General features: G+C 40.8%; 1 protein-coding gene across 1 annotated transcript in view; it reads right to left on the reverse strand.

Moving 5' to 3' along the window:
* Nucleotides 1-23,362, reverse strand: part of Ccny (cyclin Y) — a 93,419-nt gene that overhangs the window by 28,271 nt on the left and 41,786 nt on the right. The window contains exons 2-4 of the mRNA XM_057754208.1: nt 15,588-15,662; nt 9,865-9,899; nt 514-614 (exon numbers count right to left, since the gene is read on the reverse strand). Coding sequence (XP_057610191.1) covers nt 514-614; nt 9,865-9,899; nt 15,588-15,662 — 211 coding nt within the window. The remainder of the gene's footprint in view (nt 1-513; nt 615-9,864; nt 9,900-15,587; nt 15,663-23,362) is intronic.

Raw genomic sequence — 23,362 nt, forward strand, 5'->3', positions numbered from 1 at the left:
GTCACAACCACTTTCTAAAAAAATATGATTCTCATGTAATTACTCTCCCAGGGCCTATAAACAGCTTTTGGTGAGATAATGAAGTCTGCACACCCTGGGGACTGGAGTGCCAGCTCACAGATTAAAAGCACTGCCTGCTTTTCCAGAGGAGCCCAGCATCCACGTGGCAATTACAATACTCTATAACTCCAGGCATATGGGGTCTGTCTGGCCTCTAAAGGCACTGTATTCACACGGTGCACAAACATACACACAGGCAAAATACCCGTACACATGAAACAAAAGTAACTTTAAAAACAAAAAATCTTGCCAGGTATAGTGGTCCATGCTTTGAATCCCAGAACTTGGGAGGCAGAAGAAGGAAGATCTCTGTGATTTTGGGGCCAGCCTAGTCTACATAGGAAGTTCCAGGAGAGGCAAGGCTAGAGAGACCCTGTCTCAAAACAACAACACAAAAACAAATGAACCCCCAGCCCCAAAACGAATAAACCAAAAAGAAGTCTCCATACCCACCATTTGATGGTGTACTTGAGGTTTGGCTGACTGACTGTGCTGTCATCTAGGAAGATGGTGGAACAGGAGCTGTACTTCCTTGATGTCTGGCCTGGAGGATGCTAGAAAACAAAGATGACAAGAGTAACACAAGACTGAAAATTCTGCCAAGCGTCTGCCAGCTAGTTTTTGTCAACCTGACAGGGCTAAAGTCATGTGGAGGGAGGAATTTTCAGTTGAGGAAGTGCCTCCACTAGATTGGTCTGTGGCAAAGTCTGTAGGGCATTTTCTTGATTAGTGATCTATATAGGAGGGCCCAACAAACTGTGGACAGTGCTACCCCAGGGCTAGTAGTCCTGTGTGCTTTAAGAAAGCAAGCTGAGTAAGCCATGAGGAATAAGTCTGTAAGCAGTGTTCCTCCATGGCCTCTGGTTCCTGTCCTCAATTCACTAGGAGATGGACTATGAGTGGAATATTTAAGCTGAAACAAACCCTTCCCTCTCCAAGCTGCTTTTGGTCATGATATTTTATCACAGCGACAGAAACCCTAGCTGAGACACAACATTGCCCCTTTCTCTGAGATCAGACCTCGAAGGAAACATGTCTTAGCAAGAGATCTACCAAACTAACAGGGCAGAAGTACTAGGCAACAATGGGAGGTGTCTTGCTCTTCCATGCTAATTCACCACCTCTCCTAGTCACCATCTTTTTTATGGGATCACAGGAAACCTGCAGTATGCAGTAGACATTTGGTGAATATACACAGGGAAGGTGGCATCTTAGTTTTATGTAATAAGATCAAGTTGAGAATCCACTGTTCCCATTTCTCTAGATGCAAAGTTGACTTTAGAGCCACAAATAATTCAGGCCAGATCAATAAAAAAAACCTCTTGGCTAATATGCTTAAATTTATAAACACAAATTTATAAATGGAAGTGTTCCTCTATTAGGGACACACTGTATTCTGAAGCGGAATATTGGGCTTTTGCACAAATGACCTTTAGGCAACACATGCCCTTATAATTGTTGTTTCTTAGTGACTGCACAAGTTCAAGTTCTGTGGAGAACTTTAGCAAGGAGACAGCTTCTGATAGGCAACATGAACTTTACAGCCATGATTGATAACTGGATGCTAAGGAGACATTTGTCAAATGTTTGGGAAACAGGGTGAGTAGACTTCCATCTGGATAATTCGGGGAGGGGGTGAGGAGGAGAAAGAGGGGGAGAGGAGAAGGAGGAGGAAGGAGGAGGAGAAAGAAGACGGAGAGGAGAAGGAAAAGAATAAGAAAGAATGAGAAGAATCAAACCATGCAAACAAGGTTCCTTTCACCTGACACTATTTTGACAGGCAGCTGTCACTTTCAGCAACCAAACCTAATTCTTTTTTTTTAAAAAGTGTTTTCTTTTTTTTTATTTATTTATTATGTATACAATATTCTGTCTGTGTGTATGCCTGAAGGCCAGAAGAGGGCGCCAGACCTCTTTACAGATGGTTGTGAGCCACCATGTGGTTGCTGGGAATTGAACTCAGGACCTTTGGAAGAGCAGGCAATGCTCTTAACCACTGAGCCATCTCTCCAGCCCCCAAAACCTAATTCTTTATATACCACAGAATCCCACTCCCTGGGATACAGAGTACCTGAACTAAGACTAAGGCCCAGATGTCTGCTCAGTATGTTCACATCTGCTTCCTATCTGTAGGTTTCCTCAGCAGTGAAACTATCAAAGTCTGTAGCCACCAGGGAAATACATTAAAAAAAAAAATGCTAAAACCACCATTTCCTCTTGAGAATACTTACTGCTTAGTATTTTAGGTGTCTGGTTCTTTAAAGCAGCACTAGGGGCACCACCACTGGCAGTGCCACTGAGCACTTTGCTAGCAGCAGACAGGTCAGAAGAACCAACAAGCACAGAGAAAGCTTGTCAAGTTCAGGTTATCGTGGTATTTCCAGTCAATCAAATAATCAACATTCTCCTTAACATATTTGGGAATGCTATTAAAAGCAATTCTCTTGTTTTAATAACAATGAAATAATATGGTACTAAGAAATAAAAGAAATGAAGAAAAGCTATAATTATGACATTTCCATACTGCAGGAGCAAAATCTACTGCCCCTCACTGCATCAACAAATTCTGTCATAAAAATTCAGCAATCAGTTACCATGCTAATAAATATTGTAGAGACATATTATAATGTTAATAATTCAAACAAAGTAAAAAGACACTTCTAGATCTTGTGGGGTTTCAACTCTTTCCTCAGATAGATTTCCTGAAGACGAATGCATGATGCAAACTGACAAGAATTAAAGCTGTGGGCCGGTGCTACATTGCAGCAAGGAAGAGAGTCTGAACCCCCGCTTTCATCTACCACTGAGTCAGTGGATAGTAACACACACTATGTATGCAGACTGAGGGGTCAGAGATCACCTTACTCTGTCAAAAATGTATCAGTCCTGGCCTGGGGTGGCCTAGCTTTTAGTCAGTGCATACCAGAACTTATGGCTGACATCCCTTCTAAGGTAACAACAACTCCGCTCCCAAACCAATCATTTCTATGACTAGTCCTCCCACCCCCAAATTTCAGCTTAAGAGTACCCCATCACTGTAGGAGCCAATGGCATCAAGTCACTGGTTGAAATTCTCAGAGTGCGAGCTGCCTTTGACCTAAAACCTCAGGCCACTAAGATGCTGGAAGCAGAAACCTATCAGGAAATCCTGTGTCAAGGTTGCTCCCTTGTCTGGATGTGTGTAGTGGGCTTTTCACCTAAGAGCACAGCAAGAGGCTGAAAATACCGCACACCAACATCAGACCACAGTGCTGCAATACAGCCAGCATTAACTTCCCAGTGCCTCTGATAGCACCAAAGCACTTGTGTTCCCTAGAATCACTCACAGGACACTCTCTTGGACTTCATCAACATTTTAAATGCTACTCAGTATGCTAGATAGCTCTCAGCTTCAGCCAAATGTTTTATTAAATTATTACCCTATAATTCCAAAACAAAACAAAACATTGTTTACACATGTGTAACATACACTCTCTCCCAGCAAGGTTCCTCTATGCTGGTAAAAAGATGGCAGGAAGAGGCATAGCTAACACTGGCTACAAGCCACAATAACCTGATGGGGAAAGCCTTGTTAACCAATAATCTTTGAGAGGTGGAATCTAGTTTAGGCATGGCTTTCTGGAACTGGGAGACAAAAACCTGTGCACCACCCAGGTGCGCTCTCTGTGTAGTTTCCCCCATGGTCAAGCAGAGTCTGGATCTTCCGTGCCTGTGGTGTGGGTTTTCCTCTTATAATAAATAAAATATATTTGTCTATCTTTAAGTTAGCCTGGTTATTTCCATATCTAGGTAACAGCTACAATAACCAGCACAGCAAGACATACCCAAGGGTGCACTAGTAGCATTTCTATCTTGAGGGTAAACAATAGCCACCTAATTGAAACTGAGGCCCATTCCAAAAGAGGGAATTCATGCCTAGTAATGTAACCTAACCAACCACCCATGGCTGGTAAGGCAATGAACACTAGAGGAGAACCCACTACTGACCCTTTCCTAAACCAGTATAATTCCCAACTCCAGTCTAAATATCCTTCTATCAACAGATAAGTGTAACTCTCGTTGATCTTCAAAGAAACCTCTTTTTGCCATAGAAGTGGACCATCACAGAAATTCACACCTGGTCAAAATGCAGAGAACTACTAAAGGTGGGGTGCTCATCCCTAGTTGATATGTCTGCAATACAATCCTTAGACTTAAGGCTCAGAAAATATCATGGAAGACATTCTAGGCAGAAAAACTATAAAACCCAGAGGACCAGAATATCAGCTGAGAAACAGTGTTTGCTATACATGACACATAAATGCACCCATGAAATCTTAACAATATGGCCACCTAAACAAGACCTGCACAATGAAATAACTAGCTGATATTCCAAGGTAGATGGGGATAAATATCACAAGGTTCTACCTCTAGATGAAGAGCTAAAGGCAATTAATGCTCAGTGAGGGAGAGTCAATCTTTTCTAGGGCTAAGTGCCATGATAGGTTATTCTATTCCAAGTGTTCAGCCCTAAACACATATACATATGAGCGACACTAAGTAGACTCAGCAGACTGTATTTATATATAAGTGTATGTTTCTCTCTATCATACACTCTCTGTGTGTATATGTCTGTGAGAGAAAGAAGGGAGAGAGAAAAGAGAAATAATTAAGAAGACAATGTCATGAAGTTGAGAGGGAATAGTTGGAGGGGCAGAGTGTGAGGTGAGAATAATGGAAATACGTAACCACGGACACCATCCTCACACACGGGAATAAAATACATGTTTAAAAGTAAGACAACAGAGGGACACAGAAGCTCTAACCCAAGTTTGAGTCTGCCTCAGGTAACTAACCACCTGTCTGTTGGTTACTTTGCCTTCCTCTTCCTAGCTGTATTAACTTGTTTATAGACCTGCAAGAATAGCAGACAGAGCCTCATATGGTCACTATGAGAAGTATTTGATATGTTCGTGTTAGGGGAGGGATGGCATGGAGAAGGCTCTGCTTCTATACACAGTACTATGTTTTTAAAAATGCCAAGAATGCCTTCGAGGTGGGAAGTTTACAACTTCCTACAATGCAAAAGAAAATGCCTATGATAGTGCTTTACTTGAAAAGAGGCTTCATGGCACAGACAGCTGAGAATTCCCAGTGAAAGCTGCTCAGTGACACTCTCTAGCTAATGGTACTTCTGCTTAGAAGAGAAGCCAGGTGAAAACCTATCAGGAAAAAGCCCAGAATGGATTATTTCCAATGAAGTAATAGCACTTTTCTTTCAAATAATGTGTATTTTACAAAGTAAATTATGAGTATGTTAAACAAGGTCACTGCAGAGCTAATACTGAAACAAGTCAATCTTTCTACAGAGTGCACATAGTACAAAATAATTTACTGTTTACACCAAGGTCCACTAATACATAAAACCTGTTGGACTGCATGCTGAAAAGGCTAAATACAGTTATTAACTTCAGTTTCAGATACTGAGATTATCAGTTTAGTAATCCCAACACTGATGACTGTTAAGTCCTAGAAACAAGCATGCCTACACAAGCATGCGTGTGTGTGTGTGCACACACACACACCACATTGAGTGTATAGGGGTGAGTCTCACTGTACCTTCCACAGTGACCCCAAGCCTTCATCCTATGTATCTCAGCACTGCCACACTTACCAAATCAGAGGGAGGGCATCAGGAAGAACCTGCTTACCTTGAAGGTCACCTGTCTAACACTGCATACATGTACCTTGAAGGCATTTTCCTTCCCTGTTTGGTTTGCCCCTTAGAACTGTTCCTCAGGTTGCCTTCTTGATACTATACCCTTCGGGACCGTGTCCTCACCTAAAAAACACTAACCACGCTTTGACATCACCTGCATCCACTCTGCTGTACTCGCCTAGTGCCCAGACTCAGGGTTTCTTAAGTTACCAGATGAGAAGTTGCTCAATTTCTTAGGCTGGCATTGTTCACAGCCCTCCCACCACGCACAGAAGTCTGCCTCCCCATGATAAATGAAGGATTGTGTGTGAGCCAACTGTGTGAGGGTAACAAACTGGCACCTCGGATCTCATAGACAAGCCTGTGCCATCCAGAAAGGAAGGGCAGCACATTCAGTATGGGAAGACCCCCCAAAGAGTCATAGTTACTAAACTGAGATGCTCAAGTTCCTAGAGAGGAGTGGCAGCTAGACCAGGGGCCAGTGATGATTAACAATATCTCTCCATAGTGCAACCATGTAAAAACTCTCAAAACCTGTTTGCAAGAGACACCTTAGCTCACCCTACTATCCTGGAGTATCTTGTCCTGGCTTAGGCCATACATGGCCATCTTGGGCCCAGGCTTGCCTGTAAGGATGTGTGGTCATCTACGTTCAGGACACAGTTAAGTTACTATCAACAGAATCCTTGTTTTAGGATCCTATTTTTGGTGAGAATGAAAGTCTTGCACCTCAGGGCTTGATAGGACCAAAGAAAATAAGTATTAAAAGTGAGGTAATATCCAAAGACACAGACAAGGACTGGCATGATGTGGGGAAGAGGCATCGCAATGGTACTGGACACAATATACTCAGGAGGATTCTCAAGTATCCACTGGGGTATTCTGCTACTTGAGTTCTCTACAGCCATAAGAAAAGGAAGCTTGTATCTAAAATAGCATTTTTCTACAACTGGCTGCAGTTTTCTAATGAAACAGATCACATGTGTTTTAGGTTATGATTTTCAGAGCATGGTAGGATCAGAGACACACTCAGTTTTAAATGCTGGAGGGTAATACAATATGGACGTTTATTTAGGTATAGTCCTTATACTGTTGGACTCTTCAGAAAGACTCAAAATTAGGTGTTAACTGCCAACTCTAGGTCAACCTGAAGAACAAAATAATTAAGCACAAGAATGAACTCTGTGTTAGTGGAAAACAAACTCATGAATCCATGCTGAAGATAGATGAACAAATAGTTAAGCAAATGAACAGACAGATGGACACATTTAGGAAGAAAGGGCTTTCCTTATCTTAATAGGATTACTATTGCTGTGAAGAAACACCACAACCAAAGGAACTTGGGAAGGAAAGGGTTTATTTGGCTTTTAATTCCATATCAATGTTCATCATCAAAGGAAGTCAGGACAGCAACTCAAACAGGGCAGGAACCTGGAGGTAGGAGATGATGCAGCGGTCATGGAGGAGTGCTGCTCACAGGCTTGCTCAGTCTCCTTTCTTCTAGAACCCAGGACCACCAACCCAGGGATGGGACCACCCACAATGGGCTGGTCCTTCTCTCATCAATCACTAATTAAGAAAATACTTTACAGTTGGATTTTGTGGAGGTATTTTCCCAACTGAAGTATCTTCCTTTCAAATGACTCTAGCCTATGTCAAGTTGACATAAAGCTAGCCCACACAGCTGGAGAGATAAGACTGGAAAATTAACTTTGTAGCCAAAATACAGACAAAAATGCAGGACCAAAGCCTTTCAATAATGAAGGGCACTATGGTTGTGGTCTTATATACTTTCTTCCCTATCAGTTTCTACCTAAAAATCCCTCCTCAAGCAAACTGAGCAACTAAGAGCCAAACTGAGGCAGGAACATAAGCATGAGCTGTCACCAAGCAGCTGGTGAAATACTACATAGAGCCCTATTGGTCTGCATGAAAAACAACTGACATCCTGTGTCCTCGGCACACACTAACCATGCAGCGAGTCAGACTAGCCCCCTTCCCCACCCTAGTCCTCAGCAATGAGAAAAGCAGAGGACCCAAGAATTTGTGTCCAATGTTCAGGAATTATATTCCAATTCCACATAAAAGGCTAGAACTTCAGTTACAGGACTCTCTCATTGAGGACAGCCATGGCTCTTTACACTTTCTAGTGTCTTTAATTTTCCTTCTTCGGTGTTTTTAAGTTTTAATTATAGATGTATACTCTAAGATTTTTTTTTGAACTGTGAAAGGATTTATTATTTTAAAACATAATGTCTTTAGACTGTAGGAAGATTCTTTATTAAATGGTGATTTTACCACTCTGCTAAAATGTTTATCATCCTTAAGAATTTTCTAGTAGTCTTTAAGGTATCTTGTATATAGACGTCTGTTATTTTCTAGTAGTCTTTAGGTATCTTGCATACAGACGTCTGTTATTTTCTCAGTGTTTTAACTAAGAACTAAAGGACTATACTGAAAAAACAAAGACTAGAAACAGTGGACAAATAGAAACCCTTTATCTTGTTCCTGACGTTAGTGAATATTCTTTATTTTTCCCCATTTAACATAATGTTAGGCATGGATTTGTGTATAAGATTGTTTTTTAAAATTATGTCTAGATGTTTCTTTACTCCTTGTCCCTTGGGCCTTTTATCACGAAGGATGTTAGATTTTGTTTTTTTTTTTTTTTGGATGTTAGATTTTGTAAAACAACCAAACAAGCTTACTGAATATACTGAGATGACTGTGTATTATCTCTTGAGTTCACCTATGTGATGTACTGATTTATTGATTTGTGTATGTTTGAAACATCTCTGAATATCTGGAATGACGTCAACATGATCACGGTGTATAATTCAAGAGTTCTTGAATTCAGTTTACAAATGTTTTAATTGAGAATTTTTGTACATAGATATCCATCAAGGAAACTGTATAATAATTCTCTTTCTTTTGTTGTAACATTATCTTTTTGTTGTAATATTGGGTTTGTAAAGAGAACTTGGCAGCATTCCTTCCTTTTTTATTTTCTAATCTTTCTCTCAATTTGAAACTACTTCTAAATAATTGGCATTCCTTCATCTTAGTGGATTCTAAAATCTTTATATAATTGAAATTTCACTGAATCTTCTTTAGCATCCTCCAAGAATACTGTATTGATGTCATCACACTAGCTGTCTGATATATTTCTCTCCCAATAAGAACACATCTCTTAGAAGCAAAGTTCAGAGTTTTAAAAATATATTACAGGCTGTCCCACTTCCCCCTTTACTTCAGTAACTTAAGAAATAGAACTGCTGTGCAATAGTCTTTGTATACTATAAATATGTCTTCTTCTCACTTCCCAAAACTTCATTAAATATCTTAGAATAATTAATTCACATTACATATGCTGTTGCTAGGAGGCAGGAGGATGTCACAGAAAAATGAGGCGAACACAAATGGTATGAATTTTCCTTGGATGTTGGAAGATTCCCAACTATAATTATCTACAACATTGTAATTTATCATTGAAGATTTTTCACACACACACACAAATGTGAGGCCCTGTTCCACAAACAGCAATTATGTAGAAGAGAGAAAGGAAGTAGACAGCTGCTCTTAAAAAGTAATTATGTGCCGGGCGGTGGTGGCGCACGCCTTTAATCCCAGCACTCGGGAGGCAGAGGCAGGTGGATCTCTGGGAGTTCGGGGCCAGCCTGGTCTACAAGAGCTAGCTCCAGGACAGGCACCAAAGCTACAGAGAGACCCTGTCTCAAAAAAAAAAAAAAAAAAAGTAATTATGTATTTATTCAAAGGGAACTGCACTACACAAATAAAAAACAAAACCCCCAAAAACAGAAATTCAGTGTGAGCAAAAAGGAAAGGTTCAAAATGATAAGCCGTTGCTTTGTTTGGACCTGTGTAATGTTGTGGTGGCACTGTGGTCTTATCCACAGGCACACTCCCTTCCCCGCAGTCCCAGGGAATCTGGAGACATGGCTGTGGGAATGAATCCCAAGCAATGCCTGGCAAATCAGCATTTCATCACCCCTCACAGTCTTCTAAGTACCACACAACACATAAGGCCTCTTCACCTACCAAAGTCTATACAATCGTTAGGAAAACGGGGAGACAGTTTCACTTACATGGTTAATGAAGAGACTCTTGCGTTTTTCTCTCACTGTGAAGACAAAAGACAGGACAAAAATGTTACATGCTTGCATGTCAATCCCTGTAGGTTGCTGAGGAATGGGCCTCTTTGCCATGGTCCTATCGTTCTCTATCAACCAAGGTAACCCAGTTATTCATTTACCAAATTTAAGTGTAAATAAAGCTACACAAATGCAGATCTAAACTTGACTGACAGAGGTCAATATGCAGCTACCTAAACAATACCATAAACAGAAGTCAACAGAAGAGTAGGAAATTTCATTACCTAAATGAAGTATTAGTAAATCTCATGAAAATTACATGCATCCAATAGTTTAAGATAATTAAGAGAATTATTTACTTCTAACCCAAATGGATCGTTATGAATCCACATTATATGAATTAATTATTAGTAAACACAATAACATCCCTAACAGGAGACCAAGTGATGGTGGAACCAACGTGCTCTGCACTGGAAGACACTTGCTTCCTGCCACAGGTACTGGAAACAGGCCTGAGCTTGTTTAGGAGGCTCCAAGGGCACTTGTAGCTTCCCCCTCAGGAAGGCAGGTAAGCCTTCCCATATTAAATGATATTGTGTCCACCCTTGTTGTCTGTACATTCTGGCCTGCACTGTATGTGGCTTTAACCTCAGTTTTTGTCACAACAGGCACCCTTCAGCCTCAGAAGCCAGAAGGGTGTCAGAGAACACAGACACCTCATAATAAACTGTCACCAAATCTTGTGTTGTCCTTCCTAAAGACTAGCTCTTCGGGGCTCACATTCATCAACTTGCCAAGCAGTTCCTTGTAGAGGATATGAAGGACAAGTTTCTGCAAAAAGAAGGCACTAACTCAAGGCAGTGCAAATTCGGCTTGTGGTCTGAGCAAGTGTTTCTCCTATAGTCTGTACCATCAAAGGCCTCTAGCTAAAAAGTTGCAGAGCCTTGGAGTTTTCCACCCTTCACATACAGCTCAGATTCATAAGGAAACATTTGCTTTTCCCTAGAAATCTATCTTTGGTGCCTCACATCTAGCTGGGCTAGAGTTCTGGCTTAGCAAGCAAAGAGACCTCGTTCTTTAACACTTGTGAATGAAAACATTTAAGAAAGAAACTGAAGATAACAGAAGACAGAAAGACCTCCCATGCTCATGTATTGGATCAATATTATGAAAATAGCATTCCTACCAAAAGCAAATTATATATCCAATACAAACCCCACCAAAATTCCAATGAACGGTCAGGCATGGTGGTGCATGCCTTTAATCAGAGCACTCTAGAGTCAGAGGCAGGTGAATCTCTTGAGCTGGAAGTCAGCAAGAGCTATATTGTGAAAGCCTGCCTCAAAATAATGCAATTCTTCACAGAAACTGAAAAGGAAACCTTAAAATATGAAAACACAAAAGACTCAAAATAGCCCAAAGGCTCCTGAATTATGAAAACACTACTAGAAGTATCACCATCCCAGATTTTGAGTATATTACAGAGCTATAGTAATAAAACCAGTATGGTACTTTCATAAAAACAGGCATAGACTAGAACTGGACACCCACATATAAACTCATACTCATATAGACACCTGATTTGTGATAAACAGGTCAAAACTAAACATTGGAGAAAAACAGCAGTTTCAACAAATGGTGCTGGCTGAACTGTTTAGACATCTGTAGAATGAAATTAGATCCTTATCTCATGCCTTGCACAGAACTCAACTTGGAAGCTAGCCTGGTCTACATAGTGAGTTATAGGCTAGTCAGTGCTACCCACTGAGACTGTTTCAAACAAACAAACAAACAAACAAACAAACCCAAAACAAAACCCAGAAAGAAGCCAAGAGTGATGATACATAATTTTAATCCTAACACTCTATCCCTGTGAGTTCAAGGCTAGCCTGGACAACAGAGCAAGTTTCAGAATAGCTGGGGCTACAGAAAAAGACCCTGTCTCAAAAGAAACAAAACAGAAACAAAAACAAACCTGGCTCAAAATCAAAGTTTTGTTTCTCTGAGAATGACATAGAGCAGGCTTTAAATAACCTAATTAAAAGTTCTGGGTACTTTTTCAGAGAACAAATTTGAGTTTAGCACATAAAGTAGAGGAGTGCATATTTCACTTAAGATAAAATGCAACTAGTATTGCCAGGAGTGGTACTACATGCTTTTAATCTTAGCACTTGAGGAGGGAGGGAGGTAGACAGACACAGGACGACACACGCAACCAAAAACCCCACATCAAAATAGAACTAGCGAGTCCTAGTTTGGCATGCACACCAAACTTCCTCTGAGTTGAGCTAGGAACCTGACCAAGGGTCAAGAACACAATGACCAGGACACAAAGTGTACTGAAGGAGGAAGTCAGCCACACTTCCCAGCACTGGGCAAGGCATCCTGGTGAGGTCATTCCTGAGGCTGCAGGAAGGGAGCCTGGACTGTAAGCAGATCTTCGTTTATTTCTAAAGGAGACTTTGTCTCAAAAACACAAACCTAAAAGTATTACTCTGAATGATCTGAGATCTAATGTGAAATAAAAGGTCATCACAGAAAGACAAAAACATAGGTGACCTCTTGATACACGGAATCTCAAAAAGCTGCTCATAGAAGTGGGGCATACAGCAGTAGTTACAGGCCTGGGAACATGGGAGATGGGACAGAGTGTTATCAATTATTGGTACAAAGACAGAAATGGTCAAGTCTGTTGTTCTGTTATACAGATAAGCGATTATGGTTAGTAAAAAAAAAAATACAGGTTAGAGACTATGGTTGGTAAAAACTGTTATACAGTTAGTTATTATGTATTGTATAATTAAAAACAGCCAGAAGAGAGGATTGCCAGTGTTCTTAAGACAAAAAAAAAAAAAAAAAAGGAAGTAAGATGATGTCTAGCAGCTTACAGCTCCTAGGTTGACCAGTATATAGCACAGAGGCAAATATGCTGTTCCCCAAAAGAATGTACACTAATGGATACCAACAACTTTTAGAAGTTTTAACTGAAGATGAAATCAAATTTAAAAAAAAAAAAAAGCCAGGGCCAGTGGCATTTGCGTACAATTTCAGTTACTTAGTAGGCAAAGAGGGAGAAACACCAGAGCCCAAGATTTAGAAGTCCGCCTGAACAACATGACAAAGATCTGGAAAAAAAAAAAAAAAAGTATGGAGTGGGGAAGACAATTTAAGTGCACTGAGTGTGTGTATATGTAAAATTGCTAAGGAATAAATAAATTAGAAAAATTATATTGACACAGTAACTCAGGGCTGGAAGTAAAAGTCTTCAGCTCAGATATTCAGAGAGCTAAAGTGGCTATAAATTAGTGGTATGATTGAGGAGAGGCAGCAACTTTGAATGCAGGCTGCATAATATGCTTCCTTACATTTCGACCCTTTAATACAGTTCCTCATGTTGTATTGACTCCCAACCATAAAATTATTTCAAAGCTACTTCATAACTGTAACTTTGCTATTATAAATCATAATGTAAATATCTGTGACCAACAAAGGGATTGTGACCCTCAGATTGAGAATCACTGTTCTAGAGGTATGAGAGGAACCTTGACCCAACAAAGGCTCCCATCAGGACCATACTCTCTCAGTCACTCAGAAATTCAAGGGAGGAAGGCTCCCAAAGAGAACTAAGGAGGGAACAGGTTAATACAGTCTGGCAGCATGTGGGGCAACTGTCCTAACTGGCATTTATGAATAGAAGAGTAATGGTAGCCTTAAGTTTTCTGCACTAAGTTGTTCAAAGTCAATTCATAAAATAACCAAATCTCTTACAATTGCTTCACTCAAAAATAAGTCATTAAAGTTGCCAAGATTATTACGTGCATTAAAAAGCTACTTTGTAAAATCAGTGATAAATTGACTGTTCATTACACAGAAATGTCTTCAGCAAATGACTCTGTCTGTAGAAAGGAAGAAGCTGGGCACTAAGGGGCAAAGGAGTTTAATGTCCCCCTGAATCTCAGGCACAGGCAGCAGTCTGAATGGAAAAAGCAGAGAGGAATACTTACTGGAAGAGGTAACTTTTCCTTTTGTTTGTAATATGAAACTCAATTATGTCTGCATGCAGAGTGGAAAGCCCTAGTAGTGAGGAGAAACTGAAGCAATATACAAGGATCTGAAGTTCTATTAAAAAAAAAAAAAAAAGGAAGGAAGGAAGGAAGAGGGACTCTAGAAGAAAGGAGATTGACCTTAACCTATTTCTGGAATAACCCTTCCTCTGTTGAGTCATTTCCTTGTGCCAGGACAATCAAGCCCCCTCCCCCCCCCCCCCAATTCTAGGAGACGGTTTGGAAGACAGCTGAGCTCAACAGGAAGAACCTGAACTGAGCCAGGCAGCTTCATAACTATTTTTTCATCTCACTGTCTAAGCATTTGAGGAAGATCAGTTTTTATCTCCATTTTCACCAAAGGCCCACCCATACACCCACTTTGTTTTTGCTTGTAATATCTCACATGCCTCTCAGCAGCTTCCCTTTATCACAGGAAAAGTTTTGGGTGGGCTTTTTTTTAATCACAAATATTTGGTGCTTACTGATTTTTCTTTTCTTACTCTTGGAGACTTTAAAACAAACAAAACAACAACAACAACAACTGCCAAAGACTTCAAGTGGCCTGCTAGAAAACCATCCATACTGCATCAGCACTGTATCCTGCCAAGGCTGGCACCAACCACTGCTCACCACTTTCAATTCTTACCATCAACTACTGTCACAGACATACTTGTCTTCTTTGTAGTCTCTTTAAGATCTAAATTAGAGCCATCAATCTGTCCAGAGTCAAGGGTAGGTCTGCAAGTTTTCCTCTTTGTCAGACATACCATGGTCACTTTGTCATTATGCCTTACTCTATAGGTGTCCAAAAAGATTTATGAAGATTGAATCTGCATTTATCTTCTCTCTCTTTTGAAGCCAGATCAGTTAGGTAAACACTGAGACAATGTCACAGTGTAGGAGAAATCCTATACATACCTGGGATAGAGTGCAAGAGTTCTAACAATTTTAGAATAAGTTTGCTACTCAAAGTTTGGCTTAAATAAATAAATAGACCAACAGATAAATAAGTAAATAAATAGGTAAATAAGTAAATATATCTATATGTCACATGTAGGTTCACTTGAACTCTTGAGTGACAAGACTGAGACAGTTAATTGGTTTTCAATTGTTTAGATTTTTGTTTTATTTTACTTATTATCTAACTAGTGAACACATCTGATCTTTGAGAACTTATATAAATATCATGTCCTAAACTTTAGGACCTAAAGGGAAATTTCTTTTTTTTTTTTAATATTTATTTATTTATTATGTATACAATATTCTGTTTGCGTGTATGCCTGAAGGCCAGAAGAGGGCACCAGACCTCATTACAGATGGTTGTGAGCCACCATGTGGTTGCTGGGAATTGAACTCAGGACCTTTGGAAGAGCAGGCAATGCTCTTAACCTCTGAGCCATCTCTCCAGCCCCCTAAAGGGAAATTTCTGACTCAAGTCTTGGTGTGGAATATATGCAGAGACAACCCAGCTAATTGGCAAAAGGAAGACAATTATTTCAAATGAAAAATTCTAAAACTGTAACTCTTTACTAAAGAATAAACAAAGGGAATCACCAGACTGTACTTCAGGACCACTAAAGGGAACTCTATCATACACTGAAAAATCAAATCCCAGCAATGTCCACATTTAGGCTAAGCGTATTTTTAAAGGCAAATGAATTAGTAACTTACCATCTGTCTGAGATTTGCTGAGGAATATTGTGCTGGCCCGAGGATGGTCTGAAGGATTGAATTCCATATTCAAATCTTTAAAGAAAGAAAGAGAAATAAATAAATAAATAACAAGTCGATAACTGGGCAGAATAATGATTAGCTTTCAACTTCTCAATCTTAAACTGCTAGCACATTCAATGACCATGGAAGCCAGTTTCTGTTTTAGTAGATTCTTCTGGTTCCATTAAGAACACTGCCGTTGAAAACTCTGGTGTATGCAGGGCTGGGGGTAGAGGAGCACAATCTGAGATGTTCCACAGGAGATCTAGCATCCTGAAATTCCACTATCCTTTGAAAATTCTGCTCTGTACTGAGAGAGGTCACCAAAGGGTAGGGAAGACTATAACACACAATTCTGGGTAAGCTCTATACCTTTCTCAGGGAATGTGCTCATCAGAAGTGAGCAAATGAGATCTGAGGTCATCTCAGGTCACTGATACCATCGTGCGGAAAGGTAGTGTTTGAAAGACAAACTGTATATGGGTCATGTGGGTTTCTGATGTGGGCATGGCAGGTGTACTATCTGATCCATACTTGAAAGAAAAATTAGGTCAACATATAGCAATCATAAGATTGCTTGAGCACACATACACATATGTACATAGACACACACACGGAGAGACACACAGAAAGACACACACGCAGAGAGAGAGAGAGAGAGAGAGAGAGAGAGAGAGAGAGAGAGAGAGAGAGGAGGAGAGAGGAGAATCAAACCATCTGGTGGCATTACACTTTTCAGATGTGACAGGGACTACAAGACCCTTGTTCCAGTCACTCTTCTGCCTTCCCACTCCTATGGGCATTTGGTTTTGCAGCCCCAGCCTTAGAACAATCTATGAGGATCAGAGGCTCCTCCATTTAGCTCAACAACTTAGTATTCCACTAGTGAACTTCCCCAGTCTAAAGTTAATAATAAAAGAACAGTCTTACTCTAGAGGGTAGAAATGGGTAATCCAAGTAAAAGAATAAAATTCAGTCAGGAAAGAGAAGAAAATATTTCTGGAAAGCCTGAAACAGTATTCAGCTCCACTTACAGTACCAGAAAGAAACTATTTGTGATTAAATTACTCCAACAAAATTTCCATGAACCCAATCAACACCAATAAAAATAGTGCCTGTTTTTAGCTTTTACAGCCAATGAGCTAAAGATGAAAGAAAAAAACAGGATGGTCAAAGAGATGATGGAGACACTAAATGCTTATTCACACAGGCGCTGACATGTTCTGGGCAAACAAGAACGGGAGGCAAGTTCTTACACATGAACAGTTTCTAACTGCTCACCAAATTTGATTAAAGAAACAAAATCTGAGAAGAAAGGTGTCTTTGTAGTTAAAGTGCTTGCTTGGCAATCAAGAGGGCTATAGTTTGAACTCTCAGAACCCACCTAAATGCTGAACAGGCATGGTGACTCAGCTATAATTTTAGCCTCTGGAGGAGGAGACAGGGTTTATCAGTGAGCTACAGGTTTGATTGAAGGATCCTGTCTCCAAGAACAAGGTGTAACAGATCACAGAACAGGGCACCATGGGCATGCACACACATTTGCACCTGCCCAGACAATAGGCCCGTGCACATGCACAGCTGCATATACAAGTGTGCTCACACACACATGAAAGCAAGTAAAAGAAACAAAAGCAACTCTAGACTCTTAAGCAATATGGTCTTTTGGGTACTCTAACTTCTGTTGCAGTTCACTGGAGTTTCACAGGTAAATGCCATAAGGGAGGCTCAATGGGAAAAAGACAGGAAAGGAAGACACAATCTCTCAAACTTGCTTCAACCTGAACTAAATAGAGCCCCGATGTAAGGTAGTCTGGGAGGTTTCCTGTCCAAGTTAGGATCTTGCTATTGTTTAAAAAAGCAGAGGGTGGTAACAAACGTGTGTCGCTTAATGTTTATGTTATGAGGACTTCTACATAACAGAGAGACAGCAAATATGTACTCCCAGCCACAACAAATAACTTTCAGAAAGCTTCATACAAAGTCACCACAGAAAGCTGTCAACTAGAACAGAAGGGGCAGGACTGTTTACAGAAAGGTGCCACACAAACGACTGCACTGGACACTGTCAAAACCTCTCCGTTACCATTAAAATACAGCAGAAGAGAGGGGTTGCCAGAAAAATAAAAAAACCACGCAAACAGCTAATACTTCCCCACTGGTAGCCAGAACCACAGGACTGCCAGGTCTTGTCAAATGGAGAATTTGTTTTTATATCCTAGAGAGTGTCCTTGAGGGTAAGGCTGACAACCCAAAAGTCGGGATTCTTTGCCTTAGAACTAAGAATGGGGTCACCACTGACTGAAAGGACTTCCAAGAAGTGCACATGCATGCTAAGTTTCAGTCGACCTAGACAATGTTTATGTCTACGCACTACCAAAATCCATCAAGAGTGCCATATTGACATAGAAACAGACATACCTATGTCACCAGTCAGGAAGCATTATGACACACTAGAGAATATGCAGAGGCATAGAAAACACCCAATTCATAGGATTACCTCGTTTCCTCTAAATAAAGTAAAAATGAGCAATTTTTGCTATCCTGAATGAGCACACTTTATAAACATAATGCTAAAATCTTATTTTACAATGGCCTGGGGGAATTGGCCTTGTTCCCCAGGGCCTTGTCTCCAGCATTGCTGGTTCTCCTCAGGAGATGCAGGGGCTCTCCTCAAGAGATGTGGCACTGACCTTTTCTCTATGGTCAGTGGAGGCTGGCATGCAACCACCAAAATTAGTCTCCTCACCAGCAAGGTCCATGTGCAGTAGGAACTTTCAACAAACATAATGAGCTCAGGGGTACTCCAGGGACACACAATCTCCACATGCAGCTGGCCCTGTGTACTGTCATTCTTCTGCTTTCCCCAGAGTCCCAGGGGCAGACTGGAACTCTGTTTTTACTTCAAGAATTGTGTTTCAGAACTTTTCTATGAAAGGTGAAAACCAAACAAGACTGTCACATGTCACCTTTCAAGACACATAATAATTCTAGGTCTGGCCACAACGCTCACTGTGTTACAGGTAATTGGCCAGGAATCACCTCTACCCAGTTGAATGAAGAAGTTGCAGCCACTCAGTGTTAAGAGGGAACTTAAGAAAGACTAAGGTGGGGTGTGATGTGACAGTCACAGCAAAGGAGGATGAGGCATGGATGATGATGAGCTTGGACTAGAACTCTAATCTCAACAGGATCCCCGAATACAGAGCTTCTTCCATAGCCTCTGTACATTACACATAGTCTTAAACCCTGGCTGCCCCAGAAGACCTGGGCCTGTGTTTAAAGGTCAAATCCACAGAACTCCCCAAAATGTGTATTTTAAGGCATAGATTCTAAGGGGAAAATCTTCCTCTGCTTCTGAACAGAGCACACCATACTGCTAGTGAGGTAGTACTTTTAATATGCAGACATGTCAGGGAATGTTTTCCCAAGTTTTAGTACACAACTTTATTTCTAAAGCATTCATACAAGTTTATATTTTCTTGAGTCCTATCTCACAGTAGTAGTCCCCAAATATTAAAAAACACCATACTAAAATTCAACACTGAGAGCAAACAACAGTGTACTATGGCACCAGTGAGTGTGAAGACGTAGCTGCCGGATGTTTGCAGATAGTTTCTGTGCCATCCCTCATAAAAAAACAAAATAAACAAACATAAACTTCAAAAACAAACAAAAAACACTTCTTGTGTTGAGATTTACTTTACTTACTGTAAGGTACAGGTAGCTGAAAACTCAATCTAGTCCGGCAGTTATTGGAGACTAGGGGAGCCCTCATGATCAAATCTAGGTGGTTTTCTAGGCAGAAGATCAGACAGGAGACAGAATAGTTCCTGGTCTCTACCACATGGCCATCATTAGAAGGAGTCTTACCAGGGACCACAGATGTGAGCCAATGAACCTCATTTTCACAGTAGCCTGGCTCAGTTTTCCTAACAGAAGAAAAACTAATAAACAGTGAATACACGGTAAAGTCAATGTGCATGGTTTCCATTTATTTATTTACTAAGTCAGGTGCTAGCAACCACTCTCCAAACTACAACAGTAAAGTATCATGGAGAAAACAAAATAAAAATTCTATTGAGAATGACTTCATATGCTCTACAGACCAAATTCAGGAAGTTGAAAGTAGATTAGCCTTGAGAATCGGTGATTTCCCGAGAGAAGCCCAGAAATTAGAGGAGAAGTAGCATTTTTATATTACAAAATACCTAGATCTGACTTCTCTTCTGCCAACTCTGTGGCTGGAGGCAAACTGACACTGTTCTGCATCTCATTCCCCTCCCCTTTAAAGTAGAATTAACGACACACGTCTGAGAAGATCAGAAGTTACTGTATATAAAGCTGTAATAGATAAAGGATGCCTGCTTAATGGTTAAAGATTAAGAAAATGTAAAATCTCCTGGGAGATAGGGCCTGTCAGGGATTACTGTGATGGTGGTTATTAAAGTTGAGGTGGGAAGACCCACCCAACCCTTCCTCGACAGTGACCCTGACTAGATAAGTGGTCACAGGGGCACCTGTGTAGTCCATAAGGTACACCTCAAATGTGACTCCCATGGAAGAGGGAAAGGAAGTGAGGGTGTCCTATAATCTAGAGTGGAGGGCAGCCCCTCAGTCCATTACCCTTCTATTCTGAAAGATCTCCTTGCTGTCAGCTCATGTCAACAAACCAGGCAGAGGAAGCAAAAGGAAGCATCAAGCACTTCAGCCCTGTCTGGCATTTCCAAATGTTGTTTCCTCTGTCAGGACAGGGCTCATCTTGATTTTGGCCTTAATATAGCCCTGCTACCTAGTTTCATGGTTTTGGATGATAATGGTGACGTAATTCTACTGGGAAACGAAACACCAAGTTGGGGAAATCTCACTGAACCTTTGTTAACAAATGAACCAGACAGAACAGGCCCCTTCCACGACTGGCAAATCAGTTCACACAGCAATCCAGCAGAAGCATTCAAACCAGCCCCACAAAGAGTACTCGGAAAACAACCTGTCTGTGGATGTAAAGGCACACTGACGTTAGCTGTTTTGGGTATTGGTGTTTCTGCACAGCAAAAGAAACCCTACTAGGACAGCATGCATCTCATGTGACTGAGCCTCTTATGAAGGAGTTTAAAAAGACAAGGCTGAGAGCAGAGAAATGCCTCAGTGGGTGAAGACAAGTGCCCGCAGTCGAGCCTGGCAATCTGAGTCTGTGTCCTGGATTAACATGGTGGAAAGAGAGAAGCAATCCCTGAAGTTTTCCAGTTGTCTACATTGGCACTATGGCACAATATTTCTCTCTCTCTCTCTCTCTCTCTCTCTCTCTCTCTCACACACACACACACACACACACACATACACACAAACGGGGGGGGAGAAGAAGATAAATAAATGAAAATTAAAAGTCTGAGTCTGTATGAATATTAAACATGCAGGATTCGATATAGTGATGAAGTAAGTTGTCTTCCAACCTAGCACATTAGAAAGAACTGTAAGCAAGGCCTCCCTGAGTTAAGTTCCAGCAGCCAGGATTATAGAACACAGAGATGATGTCCAGCCAAGGCATGTGACAGATGACCAGGTGCATCAAGCCGTCAAGGGACAAAGACACTCTAGACAGAAAGGAGATATCATCACCAGAGATGTTAAGGACCTCTAAAATCAAAGACCAGGGAGATGGGAGGGGGCAGGCAGTGAAATGAAGTCACAGCTGTGGAACAGGAAGTTATCTCTGAGAATGCAAGAAGAAAAATCTACAGATACTCAAGATTATCAACAGTCATCACATCAGACAGCAGGAAAAACACATGATTTAGGACAAATAGTGGAGTCAAGTACAAGCAACCGTGGCAGGACAGCTAACAGGAACTCTAAGGATGATACTGACGCACTTCCCCCAGAAGTTTCAGAGGAAAATGAAATGCTCTCTCTCTGAATCAGAGGCACAATATTAATAAGTGACAAGGCAGACAGAGCATACTATAGCTATTTTAAACCCAAAAATCTTAAGATTATTTGCAACCAGTCCATGTCACCTAAATCCCTTCTAGGATTTCTGACAATTAAACTTAGTCATGTGAGCAAGTGAAGTAATCAACTACCAGAATTTCACTCACTTTCAGACAAGATGAAAACTTTAATTCTAGATTTTAGATTCTCTTTCTAAAATTTTAACTTCCTATGTCATTCTGTAACTGTAGATCCACCCATAAACATTCCAGTTTTAGAGAAAATGACAATAAAGAGAAAAGGCAAGCACCAAGAGTCACCTCAGATAGCAGGAAATGAGAAGTAGAACTAGTCATGACATGAATGTGAGGCAGAACTGTTCAGAATTCAATCAAGTATGTCACACTCTACAGGGAAGGGAGCTAAGCAGCCAGATGGGAAAGGTTTGCATTTAGAACAGTTTCACTGAAGATCAAAGAAATGTGTATGTCAGCATCCTACTGTCCTCATTATTCCCCACCATTTGATTATGAGACAGATAAAGCAATGCTATGATATCAGTATGCATCAGCTGCAAGTAGTGGCTAATTAGCTATATATGTAGGAAATAGACTTTAAAGACCACACTGCTTTGGGCTGTAACATCAGAAGCTTTCTCTTTTTATCTGTATTTATATCTACATTTCTGTCTCTGTCTGTTTCTGTCTGTCTGTCTCTCTCATACACACACACACACACACACACACACACCAAAATTTATGCACTTACTCGTGACCAGCAACCTTTCTCCATGGAGGGCCAGGCCACATTTGAGGCCTTGTGGAACATAACCTTCATTGAAACTATTCAATCTGTACTTCAGAACAAAAGTAGTGCACGGATGAGCAAGTGTGGATTTGTGACAATAAAATTTTCTTCATAAAAGCAGACACCCAGCAGTACCATTTGCTGTGCTCTATACTAAGCCCTTAAGGTTTGTCCACACTAGATCGGTCTATGAGAAAGGGCTTCTGTTTTCCACACTGTGCTTGTGAGTTTCTTTCTGCTACCCCCGCTCCCTTCCAACACCTTTACTATAAGCTTCAGAATCTAAAGCCTCTGCAGTTTCAGCATCTTCTAGCCTGGCCAGCTCAGCTGAAAAGCAGTTTCTACACCTAAGCTTGATAGCCCGCCCCTTCCACAGAAGTGGTTGCCTTAGAGATCTGCACTAGCTCAGCCCAAGCCCATCAGTTCAGACAGGCTCAAGTAGTGCTGTCCTCCTGACCTTAATATCCCTGAATTATATCCTAGTACTCCGTATCATGTCATCATTCATCATCGCCATTTATGCACCGGCAATGCCTAAGCATGCACTGGCAGCCCATTTATGGTGGTTCTCCAGTTGTTCCTATCCTGGGCAGTCCTAGATGGTTGTGTTATTATCATACCCAAGGCTCCACAATCTTCCTTTATGCTGTCCATCCAGTGTTTTGGGGGCCTTCCTCTTTGCATTATCTTGTGCGCTCCTCCAATCAGTACTATCTTCAGGTATCTACATTCATTCATTCTCGTAACATAGCCGAAGCATCTCAAGCTCAGTTGCCATACCCTGTAGTTTACTTCCTTCTGTAGATGGAGATATTTCTTAATGTCATTGCTGCTCAACTTATCTTTTTCGTGTGACATCTAGAATCCTCCTGAGACAGGCCATCTCAAACATATTCAGCCACTCTTCTGAGAAGCGTTTCATTGTCCAGGTTTCGGAATTGTAAAGAAAGCAGCTCAAGAAAAGTGCCTTATATACTTGTAATTTTGTTGTTGTC

The sequence above is a fragment of the Chionomys nivalis genome, chromosome 21 (assembly GCF_950005125.1).
Source record: "Chionomys nivalis chromosome 21, mChiNiv1.1, whole genome shotgun sequence".
In the NCBI taxonomy this organism is placed as follows: Eukaryota; Metazoa; Chordata; class Mammalia; order Rodentia; family Cricetidae; genus Chionomys; species Chionomys nivalis.